This window comes from Nipponia nippon, unplaced genomic scaffold (assembly GCF_047370975.1).
Source record: "Nipponia nippon isolate SJK-2023a ecotype South Korea unplaced genomic scaffold, ASM4737097v1 scaffold_28, whole genome shotgun sequence".
In the NCBI taxonomy this organism is placed as follows: Eukaryota; Metazoa; Chordata; class Aves; order Pelecaniformes; family Threskiornithidae; genus Nipponia; species Nipponia nippon.
The window spans coordinates 2,051,758-2,075,414 of record NW_028262345.1 but is presented as its reverse complement, the minus strand read 5'-3'; the positions used below and the strand labels follow the sequence as shown (position 1 = coordinate 2,075,414).

At 54.4% G+C, this 23,657-nt stretch overlaps 1 protein-coding gene across 1 annotated transcript; it reads left to right on the top strand.

Annotated features, from left to right (window-relative positions):
* Positions 1-1,017: 1,017 nt before the first annotated feature.
* On the top strand, positions 1,018-17,997 carry ADAMTS8 (ADAM metallopeptidase with thrombospondin type 1 motif 8). Its single transcript, XM_087763498.1, has 9 exons — positions 1,018-1,677; positions 9,575-9,814; positions 10,056-10,188; positions 10,703-10,870; positions 11,046-11,344; positions 11,895-12,078; positions 12,408-12,580; positions 12,669-12,844; positions 14,615-17,997. Exons 1-9 carry the CDS (start codon positions 1,075-1,077, stop codon positions 15,345-15,347), a joined length of 2,709 nt encoding a protein of 902 aa, XP_087619624.1. The 5' UTR covers positions 1,018-1,074; the 3' UTR covers positions 15,348-17,997.
* The last annotated feature ends 5,660 nt before the right edge of the window (positions 17,998-23,657 follow it).

Sequence of the window (23,657 nt, the reverse complement as noted above, 5' to 3'; positions counted from 1 at the left end):
TGTTCCCTGGTGTTGAGCAGGTTCCCAGCCAGGGACAGCGTGTTTCTGTCCATCTCCTGATATTTGCCACTGCTGAGCTACCTGTTTCTACAGCCTGAGACTTTTATAGTCCTGTAGGATATTCACTCACTGTAAGGGAATACGGATGGGGAGAAAAACTTGATCTGAAAGGGGGAGAGCTGAGTTTTAAATGAAGTAGCACAACACACACCCCCCCCCCAAAAAAAAAAACAAACAAACACGACAGGAGGAGCTGGCTGCATTGTTTTATTCTCATAGGTACTTGCCACAAGTCTGATTTAGCCCGTGTCCTTATTCCAGCCGGAGGAAACCCCATGTGGACCCAGCTGTTCGGTCAGGGCATGGAAACCTCCTTGTATGTGTCACTGTTGGAGCTTTCCCTGGGGCCCAAAGCCCTCCCTGTCCCTGGCTAAGCAAAGGACATGGGAACGGCGGGGCGAAACCTCCCGAGGCACCTTCTGCCTTGCGGGCTGACAGGAGATGCTCTCCAGCTGGCAAAGGCCTGGTGCTTTCCAGCAGCGAAGGGATGCTGGGGGAAACGGGAGAGAAATTACCCCCCTGGGGCAAATCCTCCCATGGTGGGGAGGAGGAGGGGGGAAAATCAGGGGCCAAACCCCAGCCCCTGGGGCAGGACCACCTCCCCGAGCCCCTGGGCAGGATCAGGCCCCGGTGGGCAGAAGGGGTTAATGCTGGGAGAGTAACAGGCTGGAGTTGACACTTGGAGGCAGGCGGGGCTCCCGGCGCCTGATTGGCCTCAAATCGCATCCAAAAGTGGGTTGGGTTTTTTTTTTTTTTCCCCTCGTGTTTTTTTTTTTTTTTCTCTGCTGCTTCTTTCTTTTTTTTTTTTTTTTTTTTTTTTTTTTTTCTCTTTCACTTCTCCTCCTCCCCCAGGCTCTGGCTGGCAGGGGAGGGGAGTGGGGAACAGCGAGAGATCAAAAATAAACCTCTTATGTCAAAGCCGGGGGGAGAAAGTATAAATACAGCGGGCTCCGCAGCCGGCTCGGAGGCTGCGGGGGAGCCGCCGAGAGCCCGGCGGGGCGGCAGGGCCGGGCGATGGGGCGGCGGGCGCTGCTGGGGGGCCGGGCTCCGCTCCACCTGCTGCTGCTGTGCCACGCGTGGGCGCTGCCTCCTCCTCCGCGGGAGTCGCAGCCGCTGCTGCCCGCCCGCCTGCCCGCACCCCCGGGGCAGCTGGCCCTGCGGCTGGCCGCCTTCGGCCGGGCCGTCGTTCTTCGCCTCCGCCCCGACGCCGCTTTCCTGGCTCCCCGTCTCCGCCTTCAGCGCTTGGGGGGCCGGCGGCCACCGGGACGGAGCCCGCCGCGCCGGGGCTGCTTCTACGCGGGAGCCGTCGAGGGGAGCCCCGACGCCCCCGCCGTGCTCAGCCGCTGCGGCGGCGGAGGGCTCCGGGCCGCTTTTCTCCTCGACGGGGCGGCTTACGAGCTGCAACCGCTCGGGCATCCCTCGCCCGGACCGCCCTGGAGACGCCTGCACCGCCTCCAGCGCCGCGCCGCCCCGCCGGGAGCCCCCCCCGCCGCCGCCGCCGGGCCCGGGGGGCCGCCGCTCCGCCGGGCCAAGCGCTTCGTCTCCCAGGCGCGCTACGTGGAGACGTTGCTGGTGGCTGATGCCTCCATGGTGCGATTCTACGGGGAGGATGTGGAGGTAAGGGCTGGCGGTGTCCTGCGTCCCCTCTGTCCCCTTCATCCCCTCTGTCCCCTTCATCCCCCCTTGTCCCCTTCATCCCTCCATCCTCTGTCCCCCCTGCCCCTTCATCCCCTCCGTCCCCTTCATCCCCTCCATCCCCTTGATCCCCCCTCCATCCCCTTGATCCCCCCTCCATCCCCTTGATCCCCCCTCCATCCCCTTGATCCCCCCTCCATCCCCTTGATCCCCCCTCCATCCCCTTCATTCCTCCATCCTCTTTCTCCCCTGCCCCTGCAACCCTCCATCCTTCTGTCCCCTCCATCCCCTTCATCCCTCTGTTCTCTGTCCCCCCCTTCTCTGTATCCCTCTGTCCCCTTCATCCCTCCATCCTTCTGTTCCCTTCATCCCTCTGTCCTCTGTCCCCCCTGCCCCTGCATCCCTCTGTTCCCTCCTGTCCCCATCCCTGCTGCCTCTCTACCTCCTCCCGTCTCATCCCCTCCTGTCCCCCCCTGCACCCCCAACCCACTGGCTCTGCCGCTACCCTCGCCCCCCACCCTTGCCCGCCCGGTCCCCACAGGGACAAGCAGCCGCAGGACACCAGGGACCACCTTGGGTGAGCGAGGAGAGAGCTGGGAATGGGGTGGGGGGACCTTGGCTCTGTCCCCCACCTTTCCTTGCTGTGTAGGGGCTGTAAATCCCTGGGGCGAAGGCTGCAGGATTGATTTTTGGGGTTCAGTCAGTGTTGGGGACCCTTTCCCAGACCCAGCATCCATCCTGGGGAGCCTTGGTCTGCACAGGCTGGACACCGTGATGTCTCATCGCTCTGGTGTCCCCAAAGATGAGGGACAGAGGGGGTTAATGCCTTTCTTGCTGCAGGGAAAGAGCTGTGCTGCAAAGCGATGGGCTTAACTCTGTTCCGGATAGGAGCTCGGGCCAAATAGTAAATAAACCAGGGGCTGAGTAATGCGCAGTCCCGCTCCTGAGCCACCTGTTAACAGCCCAGCAGATGCACGAACAACCCTTTCCCCAGCCACCGCCGCCAGAAACGCTCCCTCTCCTTCAACACGCTCCGGCTGCAGAGACCCTGCCCGTGGCCAGGCTTCGTGGAGACCCCGGGAGCAGAGATCCTGGCCTCTCGGCTCCCCCCATCCATCTCCAGGGCTTTTTTTTTTTTTTTCCATGCCTCTTGCAAAGCCAGCTCTCCACTGCCATGCTCCCTGCAGTGATGGGTTGTTCGGGTCCTCGGGTCCAAATTCAGGTTTGCATGGTCTGAAACGCACTCAGGTCTTTACAAGGGATAACTGTGCACCGAAGTTACTTGTCCTCTGCCATGGGTTGTTTGGTTACAGGGCTGTTAGAGGAGTCCTTGAAGCTGGAGCTCCGCAGGGAGCAATCGGGCAGCTGAAACCAGGGGCTGTGCTTTGGCAGCCTGGCTTTGCCCTTTCTGCCCGCATTGTCCTTCCCCGGGGGCTTCATCCAGCTTCTCCACTCCTAATAAAGCAGTGTTTTAATTCCAGCCCTGCTCAGGCAGGGCTGGACCTTGAGAAATGCTAAACTTTGGAGCTCCAGCTGATTTCAGCTGCTCAGCATCACTCAGGTTTTGCCCCTTGCTTGGGTTTAGCTTGCATGCCACCGAGCCAGGCTGGCAGGAACACATAGCAGATGGATGCTGCACTTGGAGACAACCCCCCAGAGCTCACAGCAGTCAAAACCAGTTTGCAATGGAGTAACCTGAATTTTTAAGCAACAGGCGTATAAATGGTGGTGGAAATTACTCTCCCCATGGTGTTAAGGTGGTCTCTGATTCCCCAAGAGGGCAGAAAAAATAGTGTATTGCATCTTCGGCAGCCAGCTGGGCACCCAACGGTTTTAAAGCAACACCCGAGGGTCTGCCTCCTGCTGCAAAGAAGGTGCTATATGTGGGGGGGGGAATCCTGGTAATGCCCAGATTGAGCTGGGGAAAAAGCAACGACCCTCTGGGTAAATCAGTGCCACGGCAGCTCTCGGAAGGCTGCTGAGCTGCACACGTACACAACGAAGGGGCTGAAACGCTGGTACCCTGCCCTGGTTTGGCTGGTACAGCCCTGGGGATGGGTGATGCTGCCCGGTAGGTCCATGACAGCTCCCTCCTTAGTTATCGGTGACTTTTCAGTCTGCTTGGCTCCCATTTTGCCATCCCCTCCTCTTTGTCCCCAAGAGCAATATCTTTGCATCACCTCTCGGAGTATTTCTTGATGGGAAGAAAGCCTTTAAAAATCTCATTTTGAATGAACAGGGCAATAATGTATTTACATATTTAGGAGAAAACTTCAACCAGTTCTTGTGTAGCAGTAAAAAAAACCCAACAAACCACCTGCTGGGTTTCTGTGCCTTTTGTTCTCAGCAACAAAAATGCAGGGAGAAGCACAGTTGCTGCTAACTCAGGAGACCAAATAGCCACCTCGCTTCTCCCTAAATACCTTCATTTTGTGGGCCAAAAAAAGTGATGGCTTGCTCGTGCTGGTGAGATCTTAGAGAGCTGACTAGGAGATGCCCAGGGAGCAGAAATGTTGAGTCAGAAGAAACCATATTTATATAGTGACTTTTCTTCCCATAACCACACTTTAATTACCAAATATTTATTAAAGGTCACAAGCATTGTTTGCATTCCTGGTTATTTTCTTGCATAAGCTGTAACAGCTCATGTGGAAGATAGTCACCATAAGATGCGTTCAAGCGTTGCAAGTTATAATCAATGTCATGCTGTTGTTAGGAAAATGTTATTAATGACTTATTTCTAATCAATCTGAGCCATTATAGCTCAGCTGTTAACCTAATTTAGGTAACAAGAGCTTAGTTCTACCTCTGTCTATATTCATGTAAACCAGGAGGAAATGATGGCGTGAGAGCAGAACCAGATCCAAAATTTGGGGGTTTAATCATTCTTCTGGCTTGATGATTGCAGGAGGTGGGGTATTTGGGGGGCATTAGCAGCAGGACAGTGCTGAGCAATAACACCTGTGAGGAGCCAGCAGGTCGTGGAGGACTTGGCAGGATGAGACCTGCAGTGATTAAGAAGAGCCCCCTTATATAGGGATGGGTGCAAGGCCCCCTAAGTTATTCTTTGCATTTTTCCTGCAGAGGATCCAAAATGCTTGGGGGAAGAAAAAAAAAAAAGGCCGGTGAGCATCCCTAACAGAATTGAGTGGTGGTTTTGAGTATGGGAAACTGAGGCAGGAGACAGCGTAGGGGGTAATCCCTCTGGCGTGCAGAAGGAAGGGCATTTGGGCTGAGCACCTGCAGCGCAGGCTGTGCTTGCAGAGATGCTCGGCGAGGCTCGGGGGATGTTTGCGAGACACCTAAAGCAACAGGTGGTTACAAAAACCGCCCGCAGCATCCCCAGCCAGTTGGCAGCAGAACGACATTCCTGTGGTGGGATTTCTCCGGTCTCTTGGGTGCAGGCGAGATGTGTTTCGAAGCTTTCCTCTGCAAACATGACGGCTAAGATCCCTTTTTCTTTTCCCCTTGCTCTTGCAAGCAAGGAGTCTGCGATCCCTGACTCCAAGAGCTGGTAATGCCCAAGAACCATGGCAGAATCGGATCGGTCTGATTAAGCTGGGATTCCTCGCCTGACTTCTGTGGTTTTTCTGGGCAGATTTATGAGGTTTTAGGAGTGCTGTTGCAATCCCTTCCCTCTAAGACCAGGTGGGTGCTGGAGTGTGCGGGATGGGGCACTGCTGGGGCACCACTGCCGGCTCTCCCACACCTGGGTCGACCATCAAAGTGACCTTGGAGGCAAAGCCAAAGCCACCCTGGAGCCTCAGGTCCCCTCGTGTCCTGCTCCTAGGCTCACTTTAGGATATTTTGCAGCTTGAGCGGGTGAGTTTGCTTAATCCCTTGACAAAAGGAGCCGGCCCCTCCTGAGCCCATCCCAAAAGCAACCGGAGTGGGATTAAAGGGGATCTTTGCAAAGCAAAGGGGGACCTGCGCTGATGCTGCCATCCACCAGCATCGCTGGTGCTTTTCCTCTGGGATTTGTCCCCCAGGTGTGACCCCAAGCATGAATCTGCTTTGGTGCAAGGGCTCGGAGAATGGGGCAGCCTCCCTGAATATCCCCCTGGCCGATGTACTTGCTTCCTCGCATCACCCCATAATGTTAAACAGCTGCCGCGTTTCAGCCCCGCCGCGGGCGCGGTGAGCGCCGATTATCGGGGGCTTCGGTATGAAAGGCACAGCGTGAAGGGAGCTGGCTCCCACTGAAGCAGCCCAGGAGCAACTGCAAACTGCAGCGTTCCTGCCCCAGGATGCTCTCGGGACGGGGTTTTGCTTCATGTTCATTCGTGCTTGCAAAGAGGTGGTGGCAGTCCTGCATGTGCCTCAGTTTCCCCTGCCCTGAAAAGGGGTAATTGCTTCTTTTGCAGGTCAGCCCCAAATATCCAGCAAAGAGAGAAAAGGGGGGGGGGGGGGGAGGGGAATCATGTGGCAAACCAAAAAGGGATGGGGCAGAGAGCTGGGAAGGCAGGAGGGCAGGCAGGCACACCAGCAGGCTGGCAAGGTGACCCCCTTGCCTCCAGCTTGCCCCCCATTTCTCTTGGCTGCTGCCCACATTTTTGCAAGGCAATTCTTGGCCCGGGCTTCAAACTGCAGGAGGAGGCTGGCAGGGTGGCCGCTGGCCGCTGCGGGTACCCAAGCCAGGGGGCCAGCGCGCAGACGTCACTTTGGGGTGAGAGAGACAAGCTGGGATATGTTTTTACCAGTTGTTTTTTTAAAAGCTGGGCAGCCCTCGCATCTGACCCTGTGTTTTCTTCCTTCCATCTGTCTGCACTCCAGAAATCTCAGCGTTTCTTCCCCGCCCCCCCTCCCCCCCCGAAATGCTGGCTTCTAGGGAGAAAGGAGGGAAAATAACCCCAAACCAAACAGCCCTATGAACAAACAAACCAACTACAGCCCCAGGTCGGGTTGAGCATTAATCTCCACGAGCTGTGGAGCGTGTTGGAAGGAGGCAAGTCATGCCGGGGTGTTGCACGGCACTCCCTGCCATCCTTCTGCACTGGGTGGGTCCGGCGATATTAGATCATTTTGTGCATACCACAATAATAGTGTCTGTGTAAGAGCAGTTTCCCCCCCCCCCCCAGCTAATAATAATTAAAAACCAAAACAGTTTGGGGATCTCCGCAGACTTCAGCTTCCAAGTGCTTCCCACGAAGGAGAAAGCAGAGATTTTGCAAGAGCCTGTATCAGAAAGTGAATTCCTACAACATTATCAGCTTAAAAACAACCACTTTAGTTCCCTGTGCTCTGATTTGTATTTATTTTTTCCATTTCTAACCCTCTGCATGTGCTGTTTGCCGCGGGCAGTCTCGCATCGGGCAACACTGGTAGTACCTGTGCGTGCCTGGCTTAGGGCTCTCCCAGAAGCAGTGATGCTGTGGCAGGAGGGATGTCGGAGCTGCTGTAATGCAGGTGTGTCGGATAAAAGGAATTTGATCTTCCTGAGACCAGAGGGAGCCAAGGATTGCAGCTGGGGTAAAAAGAGGGAGGAGGTTTTGGGGGGCATCACCGGGCAGTCGAAACCCCTGTGCTGCCTCCGCAGCGGGGTGGCTCAGCTGCGATGCTTGTGCCTGGCCATACAAGCCCTGCATGGGGCAGAGGAGGGATGCTCCCGCCATCCTCTCGGGCTTGGGCTGGTGTCCTCTCCCCACAGAGCAGGTAAGGGGTTGATTTTCCAGCTGTATTTACTGGTTGGACAGAAATCCCGCCAAAATCTCCCGGGATGGTGGCTGGAAATGGCAGGGAAGCGCCTTGCGCCCGCTGTGCCGCGGTGCCTTGCAAGGAGGCAGAAACCAGTCCGTTTGTGCCTCTGGGCTCCCCAAACCCGACCCTGAGGCTGTCCTGCATCCAATCCCAATAGCCACATCCTCAGCCTCGATGCCGGGAAGGAAACCCCGGAGAAGGCGGCGTTCCCTCCTGGGTGGCTCGTCAAGCCAGAGCCTGTTTGCAAAGGCATGGGGAGGATGGGATGAGCGGGATTCAACTCGTTTGCAGCCGGTTGTTGGCCAAAAGCACTCGGTCAGCCTCTCCTGAGCCCTGGGGATCCCATAATTTGCTTTTGGACCCAGCTCTAAACCCTTGGCCAAGCCAAGGCGATGCAGGTGGATTGCCGCTCTCCCCGGAGCAGTCAGGGTCCATCCGAAACCCAACCAATTCCCGCACAGTCCAAGGACGGGTATAAATAGACACCAGATGATGGAACAAGCGAATTTGACCTTTTAATCTTCACTAAATAGCTCTTTGTTTGGTTCGCTTTCCCTCTTCACTTTCCAGACGAAGGGAAGGCGGACGGATGTTTTCCAAGTCCCTCTGCTCCTGCTGCTGAAAGAGTTTCTTGGCTGGATGTAACCCTGAGGATGCGAGGGTTGGTGTCCCGGGGGATTTGCAGCAGGGACTGAGAGCTCCCTGGTAACAACTACCAGGATGGAGAGAAACCTGTAATGGGCTGAAAACGGATGGGGCAGGATTTGCTCCCTTGGAAGCGAGGGATGATCCCATGATGCGCAGCTCCAGCGCTGAGCAGCCTTCTAGGTCTTCACACATGTAATTTTAGGACAGCTTTGTGATATTTTTAGGAAGGTTCCCAATGGACTTTCCCTGTGGGGTAAACAGTCCCCTGGAGCAACCGCTCGTGGGGATCTCACCTGGGTTTCTTGCCTCGGCGGTGACTTCTCCGTGACATTTGTTGCATGCTTTGGGCTGGGATGTGAGTCATGTTGTGGAGATCTGGCCAGTCTAAATAAACCAGTCTATTCAGCGCTCCCATCATCCTTGCCGGGGCCTGCCCTCAGATAATGAGCTGGGGAGGACTTGGGATACGTCTTGCTGAAGCGAGACATCTGTTTACATGGAGCTGCCAGCGAGGGGATAAAATGTGGCAGAATAATTTAAAATAGCCGTGACTGCCCTGGGCGAGTGGCTCTCAGTGCAGCAAATACACCGCTGCTGTCAGGAGGGGTGTACCTCCCTAAACATCTCCCTTGTTTGCTAAGAAAATGGCATTTGGTGCATATCGCTGTCCCGGCAGCGTCGTGATGGATGAGCGTGCAGAGCCAGCTCCGCTCGGGAAACATGGATTTTGGGTGAAACTCAGCCGTCGGAGAGGGCTCTCACCGAGTCCTTCCAGTTTAATTAGATAGTGGCGCTGAAGCAAGACCGCGGGGTGTAATTCGCCTGGGGAGGAGAGAAGCCACTTTCTCTTTCCCAATACTATATTGTGTAATAGCTGCATTTTTTTCTCCTGACTCCGGGGCCGTGAACGGGTGCCAAGCAGAGGAGGAATTTCGATGCTCTGATAAGATGTTTACATCAGCCTAAACACCCCTGGCGCGTTTGACATATTAAGTAATCTCTGGTTGTCCCAGTCGCCCGAGCAGGGGATGCGGCTGGGTAAAGACTTGGCTGTCAAAGTGCTTTGGCCCCGGTTTGTCACCGAGGACGTTGGGTTCAAACCCTGCCGACCAGCGCAGGCAGGAGTTTTACAACCACGCAAGAGTGGTTTTGCACCCACGGGAGGTTCTGCGCAAGGCGGTTCCTGCCTCAGGGCGACGAGGGCAGGGTTAATGCTTTGGGAATATGCAAGAGCACTCGCTGGGACACGTGAGGTTTTTCCGAAGGGTTTCTGGGTGCAAAGGGTTCGTGGCAGGTGGAGAGGGGGATGGAGGGGTGGGCTTGTCCTGCCCGTCCTTCCCACCAGCACAAGGTGTAAAGCATCCCATATAGAAAAGGCAGCACTTAGTCCATCAACCCAGGTGGATGCCTGAGTCAGTCTGGATGTGGTAGGTGTCATAAATGAGGTTGATTTCTCCTTTCCTAACCAAAAAAAAAAAGAGCCCTGAGGCAAAGGTTTCACCCAGGCTTTTCCTGCCCCTCTCTCTCCCTGCAGAACCACGTCCTGACCCTGATGTCCATGGCTGCTCGCATCTACAAGCACCCCAGCCTGAAGAACTCCATCAACCTGGTGGTGGTGAAGGTGCTGGTGGTGGACGAGGCGACGGCAGGGCCGGAGGTGTCCGACAACGGCGGGCTCACCCTGCGCAACTTCTGCAGCTGGCAGCAAAGGTTCAACCCCCCGAGCGACCGGAACCCGGAGCACTATGACACTGCCATCCTGCTGACCAGACAGGTCTGGAGGGTCCCTTGGGGATGCTCTGGCGGGGAGAGGAAAGGGGTTGAGGTGTCCCTGCAGGGAGAGGAGGGATCCCCCCACCATGCAAAGGATGGAGCTTGCAGCAAATTAATGGGGGGGGTTGCATTTGGCCTGCAGAGCCCCAGTGGGTTGCCCAGCTCTGCTCGGAGATGTTGGGGCTACCAAATGTGGGACCCCTTCACCCTGCCTTACCCGCCTCGGCGCTGCTTGCAAACAGGACTTCTGCGGACACCAAAGCTGCGACACGCTGGGAGTGGCGGATATCGGCACCATGTGCGACCGCAACAAAAGCTGCTCGGTGATCGAGGACGAGGGCCTGCAGGCAGCCTACACCCTGGCTCACGAACTGGGTAATGCATCCCTTCCCGAGGAGGGGTTCTGCTTTTTCAGTCTGGCGTGGCCAGGCCCGCTGCTGGGAGGGGACGTAGCGCAGCCCAGCGCCCACCTCTCCCGGCTGGGTACCACCCGCCGAGCCTTGGGCAGCACTGAGGAGCTTCTGGCACTGGCAGAAGCTGGTTTGCACCAGCAAATGTGCTTAGAAGTCCCTGAGTTGGTGTAAATTGGTGCATTTGCCTGATGTGATGAGCTAAGGCATGGGACCAAGCACTTCTCCCCCTTGGTTTGCTGTTCCTAGAGATGCGCTGACTAATTTAGGCTGCTTTGCCCTGCATACAGCGGGCTGTACCTTTGAGGCAGAGCAAGCACGCACCATTTTGTTTATTGCTTCTGATTTATCGAAGCAAATAGCTTTTGCAGCAATAGAAACTGTGTGATAACTGATAGATGCTCCCAGCTGCCCGCGCATCGCCTGCAGCAGAGCAGGGGCTGGGAGGCTGCGGCTCACCGATGCTCTCTGCTCCCCAGGCCACGTGCTCAGCATGCCCCACGATGACTCCAAGACCTGTGAGCGGCTCTTCGGGCCCCTCGGCAAGCACCATATGATGGCTCCTCTTTTCATCCACTTGAACAAGACCCAGCCGTGGTCCCCTTGCAGCGCCATGTACCTCACCGAGTTCCTGGACGGAGGGCATGGTAAGGAGCTCATCATTCAAGAAAGCATTTTCCTTAATTGCTCAGGCTCTTTGCAATGCCTTGAGGGGTGTGTGGAATGAAGGGGGGGTCAAATCAGACCACAGACAGAGGTTTGGGGTGCCCCGCTTGGTGCAACCCATGGCGTCAAGCCTTGATGCATCTCTGCCCTGCTCAGGCGACTGCTTGCTCGATGCCCCGGCCGCCCCCCTCTCCCTGCCCGCCGAGCTGCCCGGCCGAGGAGCCCTGTACAGCCTGGACCAGCAATGCCAGCAGATCTTTGGCAAGGACTTCCAGCACTGCCCCAACACCACGGAGGAGGATATCTGCGCCCAGCTCTGGTGCAGGACCGGCAGCGGGGAGCCCCTTTGCCACACCAAGAATGGCAGCTTGCCGTGGGCCGACGGCACCCCCTGCAAAGCCGGCGGGCTGTGCTGGGACGGCCGCTGCGTGCCGCAGGACGCCCTGATGCCCCAGGTAATGGGCAGCATTGGGGACTGATGGGCTGGGGCTCAAGCCTTTGGGATTCCCAAACCTCTGGCCCCGGTCCTGCCATCTCCTGGACTAGCTTTGGATTTGCCTGATTTGTTTTCTGGATATCTCTCCTTCAACGGCACCTTTTGTTAATCTTTATTACTGGCAAGCCCGGCTCGTAGATAAACGCTGCTGTGCCTTTCGCTTAGGCTCAGGCTGGTCTGAACCAGAGCAAGCAGCCGCCGTTCTGCAATTAAATCATCAGTTTTTGCCCTGCCGAGGGAATTAGCGGCAATTTCCGAGTCAGTCAACAAAGTACTTAAACCCAAGCTTAACTTTAAGCACATGAACAGACTGGTGGAAGTCAGTAATAACTTCATGTGAAGTATGTGCTTAAGTGCTTTGCTGGATCAGGGCCCCGTCTGGTGACGCGGGGAGAGGAGCTGGGGGGTGATTTTAACGTTCCTCCAGACCTTTGCTCACCCTGGGAGCGAGCAGCTGGGGATGGATGAGCTCGGGGACGGATCTAGCAGCTTCTTGTGGCCTCTTGCAGCCGGCGGTGGACGGTGGCTGGGGCCCGTGGAGCCCCTGGGGCTCCTGCTCCCGGACCTGCGGCGGCGGCGTGCAGTTCTCCTACCGCCACTGCGACAGCCCCAAGCCCCAGCACGGCGGCAATTACTGCGAGGGCCAGCGTGCCAAGTACCAGTCCTGCCACACCAACGAATGCCCGCCGGACGGTAAGCCCAGCTTTGCAAAGCCACCCATCCACACAAATGCATGCTCGCCTCCTGCCCCCATTTCTCCGGAACCTGTTGCCAGGGATTGCTCCACTCTCCCTTCGATATTCGTATTTTGGGGCGGGCAATAGCCTTCTGCTGGGGGTTGTGGTCCCCTGCGGCTGGGTGGGAGGTGTGTGGCAGCCCTCCTCTGCTTGCACACTCGTCGCGCGCTTGCCGCGCACTGCCACTACCCTCGGCTCACTTCTGCATCTCTGCGACAGCCGAGGAGGACGGTGGTTCCTGCCAGCTTCCCGTGGTTTTGGGTCACGTTTTGCCTTTCCTTTCAGGGAAAAGCTTTCGGGAGCAGCAGTGTGAGAAGTACAACAGCTACAACTTTACAGATCTAGAAGGGAATCTCCTGGAGTGGGTTCCCAAATATGCGGGAGTGTCACCCCGAGACCGATGCAAGCTTTTTTGCCGAGCCAGAGGGAGGAGCGAATTTAAAGTCTTTGAGGCCAAAGTAAGATATTTGGTGATGATAATCGCCCCTCCTTACCCCATTTCAGGTCAAATGCCCTAATTGCTCCTCTGCATCCCCCCTTTCCTAGGTGATCGATGGGACGCTGTGCGGACCGGAGACCCTCTCCATCTGCGTCCATGGCCAGTGCATCAAGGCTGGCTGCGATCACGTAGTCGGGTCGTCCAAGAAGCTGGACAAGTGCGGGGTGTGCGGCGGCAACGGCTCAACTTGCAGGAAAATATCCGGCTCGCTCAACCGATCCAAGTAAGGCACTGCGGAGAAGGGGTTGGCAGAGATGGGCTGGGGGATGAAAAACCAGCTTCCCCTCTCATTCTCCTTTCTTCTTTTTTTATTGCAAAAGTGCTAGGCTAGGAATATTAGGACTCCTCCTAGGTCACGTAAAGCCAGTTTGCTTTCCGCACCTGAAGCATCGCACCTAGCTACAGACCTTGTTTACAGCAGCCGGGCTCGAGAAGTGCTTGCCTTCCCCTCCGTGCCGTTAACCGGGGTTTGCAGCCGTGCAGACACCCTCAGCTGGGTGGCCTTGCAACAGCCTGGTCTCCTCCCCAAACTCAGGAGCTTATGCTAAGTTTATTTCGGGGCAGCATTCTGCAAGCCAAGCAGAGTTTATTTCCTAAAATAATAGCTGGTGCTGACACTGGCAATGGGCTCGGTACGCCACTGCAAGTAAATCTGCTGCCCCGAGGAGTTTATAATATGCATCTCATCCCAATGCAGCAAGCTGGACACATATTTCGAGGGCTGATGTGGGATATAAATAGTTTAATAACTTTTCCCTGGGTGAATTTCAGTCCTGGGACACGGGCATCGAGGTAGCCGGTTCCTTCACCCAAGAGCTCCATTGCTTTGCCAAAGAGCTGAATTCAAGGCTTTTGTTGAAAAGATCGTAACAAAAGCCCAATGCATCCAATTCCATGCGGCGAGGTGACTCACGCAGTGAAATTAGATTTCCTAAATGGTTTCCTTCCAGGGAGTCAGCTGAAATGGGGCTTCCACTCTCCTATGAATTGTTTGTGGTTGACTAAAGAGAGATTAGCCTGGTAGCTACAGCCAAGAAGAGATCCCATTAAGATCAGGGTTAGGGAGGCCAGGGTGACTGAGAGCAGAGTTTGACCCGAAGGCTTTGTTCCAAAATACTCTAAACCTAATTACCGACCACAGCATCAACTGTGGGGATGCGTGGAAAATGACCCTGCCAGCCCCACGGCGTGCACCACGCCAGGGTGACGTTTTATTATAGTAGCAAGTAATTGCCATAGCACTGGGTGCTGAGGGCTCGAGTAGCGAAGCCTTCCCGGTGCTGTCCCAGGAGCCGTGGTGCTCCGGGGATGGGCTCTGGCTGGCTTTGCAGGGAGATCCCCCCCCGGCGTGGGAATGTGCTCTGTGCCCTCCAACAGGAGCTCTTCTGCATCGTGGTGATGGCTGCAAAACCCCTCCAAAGATGAGCCCAGGCTGCAGAGACGCCTGCCCATGGATAGGGGGATGGTTTTGCTGCCGTAGTACTTGCTGTCTTCTAGGAAAGGCTTTCCAGTTGATATCAAGTCATCTCCAATAGGAGATGTCTGTTGGGTTAACTGTTTAACTGCTGATCTGGTTTTGGCAGCAACATCTGGCCGATGTACATATCCTCCGCGCATACAATGCCAGCAGTGCCCCAACTCCCTCCTGTTCTGCTGTTCTATATCTATCTTCAGCATCACTGGGCAGAGCCAGGCTTTTACTCCCAAACACTGCAGCCATTTCAAAAGAAAAGGGAGTAACGGGAATTTCCCACCAAGGCTGCTAACCGCAGGGCTGTTCATTTAATTGCATCACTCATTTTTGCATGTAATTCAGCAAAATCTTCTAGCCAAGCACACATCTGGCACGACTGCAATATTTGCAGCTCTTGAGCACTGTGGGTTACAGAAAGATGACTTCAGAGCCATGATCCCCCTCACAAAGTGCCATCCCCTGCATGGCTCTCCTCTTAATAAGTTCAGGAAAATAACCGTGTCCCTTTGCCCTGTGCAGATACGGCTACAACGACATCGTCACCATCCCTGCCGGAGCAACCAACATCGACATCAAACAGCGCAGCCACCGCGGGGTCCGTCACGATGGGAATTACCTGGCCCTGAGGACCCTCGAGGGCAAGTACCTGCTGAATGGAGACTTTGCCATCTCGGCCATGGAGCAGGACATCCTCATTAAGGGGACCATCCTGAAATACAGCGGCTCCATGACGACCCTGGAGAGGCTGCAGAGCTTCCGACAGCTCCCAGAGCCCCTGACTGTCCAGCTGCTGACCATTGCCAGCGAGGTCTTCCCACCAAAAGTCAAGTACACCTTCTTCATCCCCAAGGACGTCCCTTTCAGCAAGCAGAAGGGCAAAGAGAAGAAGTCAGCCAACGTTATCCGACCAATGCTGACCTCCCAGTGGGTCCTGGGCGACTGGTCCGAGTGCTCCAAGACATGCGGCTCCGGCTGGCAGAGGCGGACGGTGGATTGCCGGGACATGGAGGGTCAAACCTCCTCCACCTGCGACAGAGCCCTCAAGCCCGAGGACATCAAGCCCTGCGGAGACGTCCCCTGCCCGCTCTGGCGCCTGGGTCCCTGGTCTCCCTGCTCCCAAACTTGTGGCGAGGGTGTGCGGACACGCAACGCCTCTTGCATCGATTACACCGGTAAAATCACCGCTCCGGAGAAATGCAGCTCGCCGGGGCTACCGCCAGCCACCGCCGCCTGCATGCTGCGGCAGTGCTGAGCCGTGCCGGGACGGGCTTGGCGGCGATGCACCACGCCGGCAACGCCGGGGCAGGATGGCGAGGATGCCACGGGCTCACCCGCCAAATGAATAACCACTCTCCAGCGGTTCATCCCCACCCGATCGACGTCTACCTCAGAGGGGGGAATAACGGCGGCAAAATGGGGAGGAATCACTTCCTTTTCTCTCTTTCTTCCTTTCTTTCTGGCTGGTTGCTCGCAGGCAAGTTGTAATTTAAGGGGAAAAATAAGCGTATCTGTAGGGGGTTTCCAAAGAGCTGTTGTTAAGCATGGTTGCAGACTCCATTTGTAAGGTTTGCTGGGGTTTGTTGCTGGGAACAATGCAGAGCCTGGCTTTGCCATCGTCCCGTCCCAGCTGCAGGTCAAGGAGGTGCAGGGTGGGTGGCTCTGCTGATTAAAATCGGGATCCTTTTGCAAAAGGCTTGGATTGGGTTGCCATCCCCCTGCGGCGGCATGGATGTCCTTGAGCGTAAGGAGCATTTTGTCGGCTGTGGGTTTAGCTTGGGAGATAACTCACTCGTTTGGCTGGCAGCAGGAAAGAGCCGAGGGCCAGATCCTGGCATGCATTAGGCAGGAGGACAGGCACGATGGTCATGGTGGTTTCTGCTGGATTTATAATCTACGAGGTGACAAACTTCTGTTTCCAAACACCCCCAGCATCTGCAGAGTTATTCCTAGAGCTGCAACCTCATGCCTCAGTTTCCCCAGCTATAAAACCAAGGCTTAATTACACCTGATCTGGCTTGCAGGGCTGCCGTGAGGATTAATTAATTACTAGTTCTGCAGTGCTTTCACTGTGAAATGCCTTTTGCGGTACCCCGTTCCCCCTGCTTTCCCAGGATACGTGAAGATGCTTGGATCTGGTGCCGGGCTCCAGCCCTGCTTGAGCAATTCTCGGTCTAAAACTGAGCCTGGCAAGGCTGGAGCTCTTTCTTCCCGACGGGGAGCAGCCAGGCCCCTCTGCCCAGCCTGGCCGCTGTCTGGCCCCGGCACAGATGGCTGCTCAGTCCCCGAACTTTCCCCCTTTTGAAGCGATTGCCATCCGTGTGCTGGCAGCAGCCGGTGCCTGGGGAGCGGGGATGGAATTTGGGAAGGTTTTGCCATCGCTGGACAAGCGATTTGGTATCTCCAGGCTCCTCTTTTGATGCCCCTCACCGCTTCACTGCAGATGCCTGTACCCTGCCTTGGCTCCCTTTTGGCAGCAAAATGTTGAATTTCCAGTGGGAACAGCCTTTCTTTCATAGGAAGGGGAGAAGGGCTGGAGGAGGAGGACTTGAATTTGCAATGTCTGAGCTTCCCCATTTGCAATTGCAGAGCGAATCCTTTTTCTTGTCTCTTTTGCCTGAGCTAAGCTCACGTGAGACCCTTTTCTCGCTGGCCAGGCAGGTTCGGGATGGGACTGTGGGGTGAGCCATGCCCCCGAAGCCGTGCCAGAAACCCTACCATTTATTTGAAAACCCTAGATGGTCAACTTTTATCTCCCATAGGTGATTCCTATTGAAACCAAGGGTGCAACAGCCAAGGACTGAGGGTACCAAGGGCTTGGCTCCTTTTTTGTTTTAGGAAAGAAGAAAAAATAAAGGCCAGCTGCAGAGTTTGGATGCAGAGCTGTTTGGGCTGTCGTTCAGACCTACCTTCGGGCAATGTTGTGCGTCCGCTAATTAATCTCCAGGAATTTAAGCCCTCTCTCGCTCTAACAAATAGCTGGATGCTAAAGTCATGTAGCCTTGCAGGGTTATTTTCTTTTTCCCCTTTGAGTCTGCGAGGGTTTTAACTCAAAGGCCAGTGTGTGTTTCCTCTCCAGCGTCGTAACCAGCATTTAGGATGGGTCAGAAATTTCAGCCTGAGATGGTGCCAAGGAAAACGTCTGTATTTATCACACAGGAGTTGTTGCACGCCAGGGGTCTCTTCCAGGTTTTTTTTTATATTCACTGCGCAGTCGCTTAGCCGGAGCTTCTTAGATGCAAAAACTCCCTGCCGCAGGCAAATCCTGCTGCTTTTCCAGCAAGGAGGAGGATGGGGACCGCAGGCAGCGATGCTCAGTTGAGGTGTGGGGTCTGGGTGATGTTAAGTGGGATTCCTGCCCTAGCCTTCCCATAGAAACACGTAGCCTTTACGCTGATTTAAGTCAAAGAGGTTATATATTAGGATATATATGTGTGTATATATGTTTCCCTTCAGTGAAGGATTGTAGCAACATACTGAGCCTCTTGTGTTAGGTATTTATTATAAATTTGTGTTTGGTTTTGTACAGTAGCTGTATGGAAAGGAGAGGAACAAAAAAAAAAAAAAAAAGAAAAAGAAAATAAAAAAAAAGACTGACTGTGTTTTGACATGCTGCTCCCACATCCCCACTCCGAAACCTGCAGCGGGGTTGGAGAGGGGATGCCTGTGCTCATCGTTTAACCACTTTGGTATAGGATGCTCCCAAACCAGGGTGCGATTGCCAACCGAGCTGTGTAAGTATAACAAATCCAACCAAAATTAAGCTTTGGACTTTCATTTTAAGGGGGGAAAATAAATATCATTTTCTGGTTTTTAGCCTTTTGTTTGTATTTGTTTTTAACTTTGAAAACAGTCTGTTTGTGACTCTGCCTTTACCCCTTCAATAAAGGATTTCCTGCCTCTTACCTCTTTGCATTTGTCTCTATTTGCACTTTTCTCAGGATATATTTTTTTATCTCCATCCCAAGAGCAACACTTTAAATCTCCCCTTCTCCGTAGCTTATTCAGCTATAAATAAATGGTTAATTCAGTTTTGAAATGCTAAACCAAGACGTTACATGATAGAGTAGGCAAAACCCAAGGAGCAAAAATTATTCCCCAGCAATTTTGAATCATCTCTGTTTTGCAGACTGCTTATGAGCACCTACCTCCTCTCTATACGTCCATACGTATAGATAATTCTGCTACTTACTAGGAGGACATACAGCCTAAACAGGGCTAAAACAGAGGGGTTGCTGGCTCCTTTGCTTAACTATATAATAACCATGGATAGTGGGAACTCGGTGCTGTCTCTTTAGGTGCGGTGCTGTCCTCTGAAACACAGGAGCGCTGAAATTTGGGATATGGCAACGCAGATTTTGGAGCTGTCTCATTGGAATAAGCATGGGCTCATTACAAGGTAATTTGGCTGTCTTTGCTTGGGTCAAACAGGCTCTGCTGCTAGATGTCCTACGTGAAAGCAGAGCCTGACGTTGAATAGTGGCTGTGGTTTATTATCTGTATATTGGTGATTTCCATCCACTGATGGGGCTAGAAAATGTTGCTGCTGCGGCTGGGCAGAGGCCGTCTATATTTAGCCCCGTGGGAGGGCAAGGGAAAGGGTTAACCCGTCGCCGTGGGACGTGTGACTGCGTTAATGGGCACAGCGACGCATGCCACCCTATTTATAACCAGGTGCGACATTCATTTTAGATGACTTCCCCTGGCACCCGTGCAGCCGGGTCCTGGCTTTCGGCTCATTAAGGCAGCAGCCTGCCCCAGCTTTTCCCCCACCTTTCTTTTTTGTCGTTTTGTTGCCATCGCTGGATTTGAGTTGAATAATTGGAATTTCAAACAATGCGAAAGGCTTTGGGAAATTACTGGGTAGGAAAAAGCCTTTAATGAATCATAGCAGCATAACCATCATAATTTAACTTTTAAAAAAGAATAGTGGGATAAGAAAATAAACCTTATGGGAGCTTCTCTGTCATTGTATCCACGATGGTACCCCAGAGGCAACGGGGACTGGCAGGCAGAGATGCATTTCTGTAGTCCCATTAGGGGAAATTTTCTGGGTCAACCCACGGCTGGACCCCCCCACCCTGTGTTGCGAATAGTGCTGCTCCCCAACCAGGGGTCATGATATTTTATCGGCATATTTCCTCTCATAAGGCACTTGCAGAGGATGTAGGATGCCACGGGCGGCCTCCTCTGTGCATGAACATCACCAGGTATGTGTTGAAATGGTGGTTTTCTCCTTTGTTCCAAAACCTCCTCCCTCCAAGGGCTGGGCTCTCCTGATCTCCAGCCCCAGATATTGCTGGATAGTTGTTCCCCCGTGTCCTTGTGCTAATGCTGTTCTTTAGTTGAACAGCTTTCCTCTCTCCTTGGTTTATACCTCCCCTCCCATGTGTTCGTAGGCAAGAGTTGTACCCTCTTTCAACCTTATTTTGCTAAACTTTGCAAGCCAAGCTCCGTAGGCTCAGCTCATAAAATACCCTCCTCTGCTCCGGGCTGAATGTATTATTCCCGGACAGAAGTGACCACAGTGTCCCAGCGAGGTCACACCAGCACCTGATGCTCCAGCCACAAATCCTTCCTTATTCCTGATGGAAACATCCTTCCTGATGTGTCCTAGGACCATAATGTCCCTTTTCCGCCATTATCCTCTGCTCAGCTCATCCATCCCGGTCTTACGACCCCTCTGCTCTTCTAGATCTCTCTTTCTCCAAACAGATGCCTGTTAAATCCATCCTCAGTTGCCCAAGCAAGCGGTCTGGTTCCCAGAGCTTCTGGGCGATGGCATTTCAGAGGGGCTGTTGCAATTCAGAGCATCTTAGAAAACAGGCTCCTCTCCTAAATTGCCCGCTTCAACCTCCTCTCCTGCCGACTGGGATGCTTTAATCCCCGGGACTGCGCTTGCTGAGGACCAGGCAAAGCACTCTCAGAGGACATAAAGCCCAAATCCTCCCGATGCCAGGAGAAAATCAGGGGTTGCCAAAGAGAGAAGTCAGCAGGATTGAGCTAAAGCAAATTAACCGAGCCCTGGGGACTACAACAGGCAGGAGAATGGAGAGGAGACGGCTCCTGCACACCGGTGCTAAATTAAGGAGGAGGCAGCGAGTCCTCGAGAGTGGGAGCAAAGAGATTTTCCCTCTGCGGGTACCAAGGTCGTGGAGGGGAGAGGAAGGCTGCGCAGGGAAGGTGTTATTTGCTTTCGGTGTTAATGGATGCATCCTGCCAGGAGCAGGAAAGCAGGCTCCTAGCAGCATGGGATCTGCTCCAAGAGCTGCTGAAGTGAAGGAAAACGTATTCCACAGGCTGCAAAAAGAGGGTAAAACAGCCTCCAGCCAGGAATTGCATGTTCCGGTTGCTTGGATAGGGTGAGCAAGCCAGGAAGGGAAAGATTCAAGGATTAAAGCAAGAGGCCAGACCCCAGTGGTGGACGGGAGACGTAGCTGGGTGTCTTCTGGGTGGATGGGAAACCACGATTTCTATTTAGACAGACAAGGAGGGCTTTAAGGGGACAGCACAGCCTCCTGCCGCCTCCATCGTGCTGCAGATGGGATCCCCTTCCTCGCAGCAGCCGCTGGCAGCAAGCCCCGAGAGCGATGACCGCTCTGCTAAGCATCCCTGGCTCCGGCAGCTTGCATCCCATTTAAACGCCGAAGGTGGAGGCTATGAGTCTCCCTCAATGCTTTCTCCTCATTTTTCTGCTGGTGTTTTATGCCCTTCAAATTCCAGCCGGTTCAGCCAAGGGACCCCTGAGGTCCCTGTAGGTCTCTATAAATGCGCACAGGCTCACCCTCAATAGATGCACAGAGCAGATTTACCACTGAATTACTCAGGGTTTACATCTGTGTTGCTCCATCCATGTCCATGAATTGAGGCCACGATGTTGTAAAATGTGTGTAAGAGCAAATCCCCTTACCGGGAAAATACCAGGAATCAGTATCTCTGCAATTTATTGCAATGCCTCTCACTGAGAAACTCCAACTTTGCAGAAAAAGTAAACAGTAATAAAGGATGACCCGGTAGCTTAGGAAACCCGAGTAGGCGTAAATCAATACAGCTCCCTCCCAGATTTACTCCAGCAAACGACCTGGCTCTGGGGATCGCTGGAGAACCTCTTCAGGTATCAAGGGCTAATAAATTGTTATTAATAAAACAGCCCATGGAGTGGCCGAGTGGGAAGAAATTAATATCGGAGTCAGGCTGGGGAGGCTGATGTGCTTCTCCGCGGTGAGGATGCGGAGAGCTCTCTGTATCCCAACCCTACCGGCTTCCCGCACCCAAACGTCCCGCCATTAATTGGAACCCTAATGAGCCACGCGGAGATGGCGGCTGGGAGGCGGGTGTGCCATTGCGGGAAGCGGTGAGGAAAAGGGAGAAAGGGGAAGAAATTAAATAAAGGTTTGTTGTTTTTTTTTTTTAGCAGGGATGGGTTTGAATCGCCAAAGACACGGCGATTTTGGGGGGGGCAAATCAATGCACGTGTGCGGGCCAGCTCCCCTCCTTGCAAACACCATCGCCTGCAAGGCAGCTTGCTTTTATCAGGGAAACGCCGTTGATTCGGAAGCAAATCCAACCTCCGTACACCGATTCGTGCCAGGTGAGCATCCCGTGCTCAGCTCTGCTCCAGGGGAAGCCTGGGCATCCCAGCCGGGTGCCTGCAGCCCTATCGCTCGCCTGAGGCTGAGGCCGTGCTTTATTCTTGGGGTGTTCATGTGTAATGAATTAATTCCTAAAAAAGAAAGTCACAGTGGTGTTTTGCTGGGCCGTTGTATGGCTTATTTCCAGGCCACACGTTTAAAGGTTGTTGGTTTAAATGCTTTACTCGGAGGATTTTGTTATTTTGCTGAAGCATGGTGAGGACATAGGCCACGCTGAATTTTACTGTCTTCCAGACACGAATTCGGGTTGGTTGGACCCTATATCCCCCCCGTGCAAAGCCCATGACCTGCTCAGTGCAAGCGACAAGCAGGACACAAGCAAGCGTAACAGCCCACAGTCATGCCCAACTGTCTCTGCTGCAGGAACCCGAAGCTTTATTCATGAAATGGTTACAAATCAGCATTTTGAAGCAATTCCACAACCTGCTGCACCCATGTCTATGACGTCAGCAAGATGAGGCACGTTGGATTCAGTGTCTTCAGGAAACGGCATCAGCTGTCGGTTGACTAAAATCACTCGATCTACAACAGTTTCACTATCAAACACCCCCAGCTTGACACTTTCCGGAGCAGCATTTTGAAGGTGAGGGACGGCAGTCTGAGTTTTTTTACTAATCCTCTGTGATTCAGGAGTTAGGAAGGCTAGCCAGGAGCAGATTCTTCCTTGCTTTGCAAATGATGTCTTATTAAAGCAGGAGCAAGCCGTGCACACGTGCAACCTGCTGAAATCGGTGCTGTTTTGCTCCTGCTTTGCACAGGAGGAGATTGCAACGGGAGGCTGCCGTGCATCAGGGTTGCAATAGAGCTCCCACAAATATAAAGCCAGTATAAGAGGAAGCGAAAGGAAAATTAAGCAGCAAAGAGTCCAACCCTGGAGATTGCTGGGGCTCTGGTTCTCTCCCCAGTTTTGCAAGTAATCATCTAAAATGGTCCCAGGGTTTTTACTACAGCGCGGGGAGTTTGGCCTCGGGTATTTTTTGTTTTTGCCGACGGAGCAGCATGGCGTTTTCCAGGGGCCGGTTTTAAATTTTTTACTGCTGATTAACATTTTTGGATGGCGGCCTTTCAATCTGTTTCCTGCTTCAATTTACTGAGCGCTCATCACAAAAAAAAAAAAAAACCAACCCCAACCCAAGAACAACAAAAAAACCCACTGTAAAACAAGCCATGGAGCAAACGGTTGCGCTCATCACGTTGAATTAAGCTGTGCTTACCCCGAGTTAGCGCAGACTTGGGCCAAATTATAGGAGTGGATTAATGAGAGACTTGTTAACTGTAAACTGGATTGGGATGGATGCAAACTGGAGGGCAGTTTGCACAGTCTTGGCCCTGGGGGTGCATGCACTGGAGCACTGGGCGGTTGGGATGCACGGCGTGCACAGTTCTGGCCCGGGGGTGCTTGCACCGGAGCACTGGGTCGTTAGGATGCACACTCTGCACAGTCTTGGGCCCCGGGGGTGCATGCACCGGAGCACTGGGATGCACGGTCCTGTCCCCCGGGTGCGTGCACCGGAGCACCGGTGGGCTGGGAGGCACAGTCCTGGCCCCGGGGATGAGTGCACCGGAGCACCGGGATGCACAGTCCTGTCCCCGGGGTTCACGCACCGGAGCACCGGGGGGCCGGGAGGCACAGTCCTGTCCCCGGGCGTGCACGCACCGGAGCACCGGGGGGCCGGGAGGCACGGTGTGCACGGCCCTGCCCCCGGGGTGCACGCACCGGAGCACCGGGGGGCCGGGAGGCACGGTGTGCACGGCCCTGCCCCCGGGGTGCACGCACCGGGGGGCCGGGAGGCACGGTGTGCACGGCCCTGCCCCCGGGGTGCACGCACCGGAGCACCGGGGGGCCGGGAGGGACGGTGTGCACGGCCCTGCCCCCGGGGTGCACGCACCGGGGGGCCGGGAGGCACGGTGTG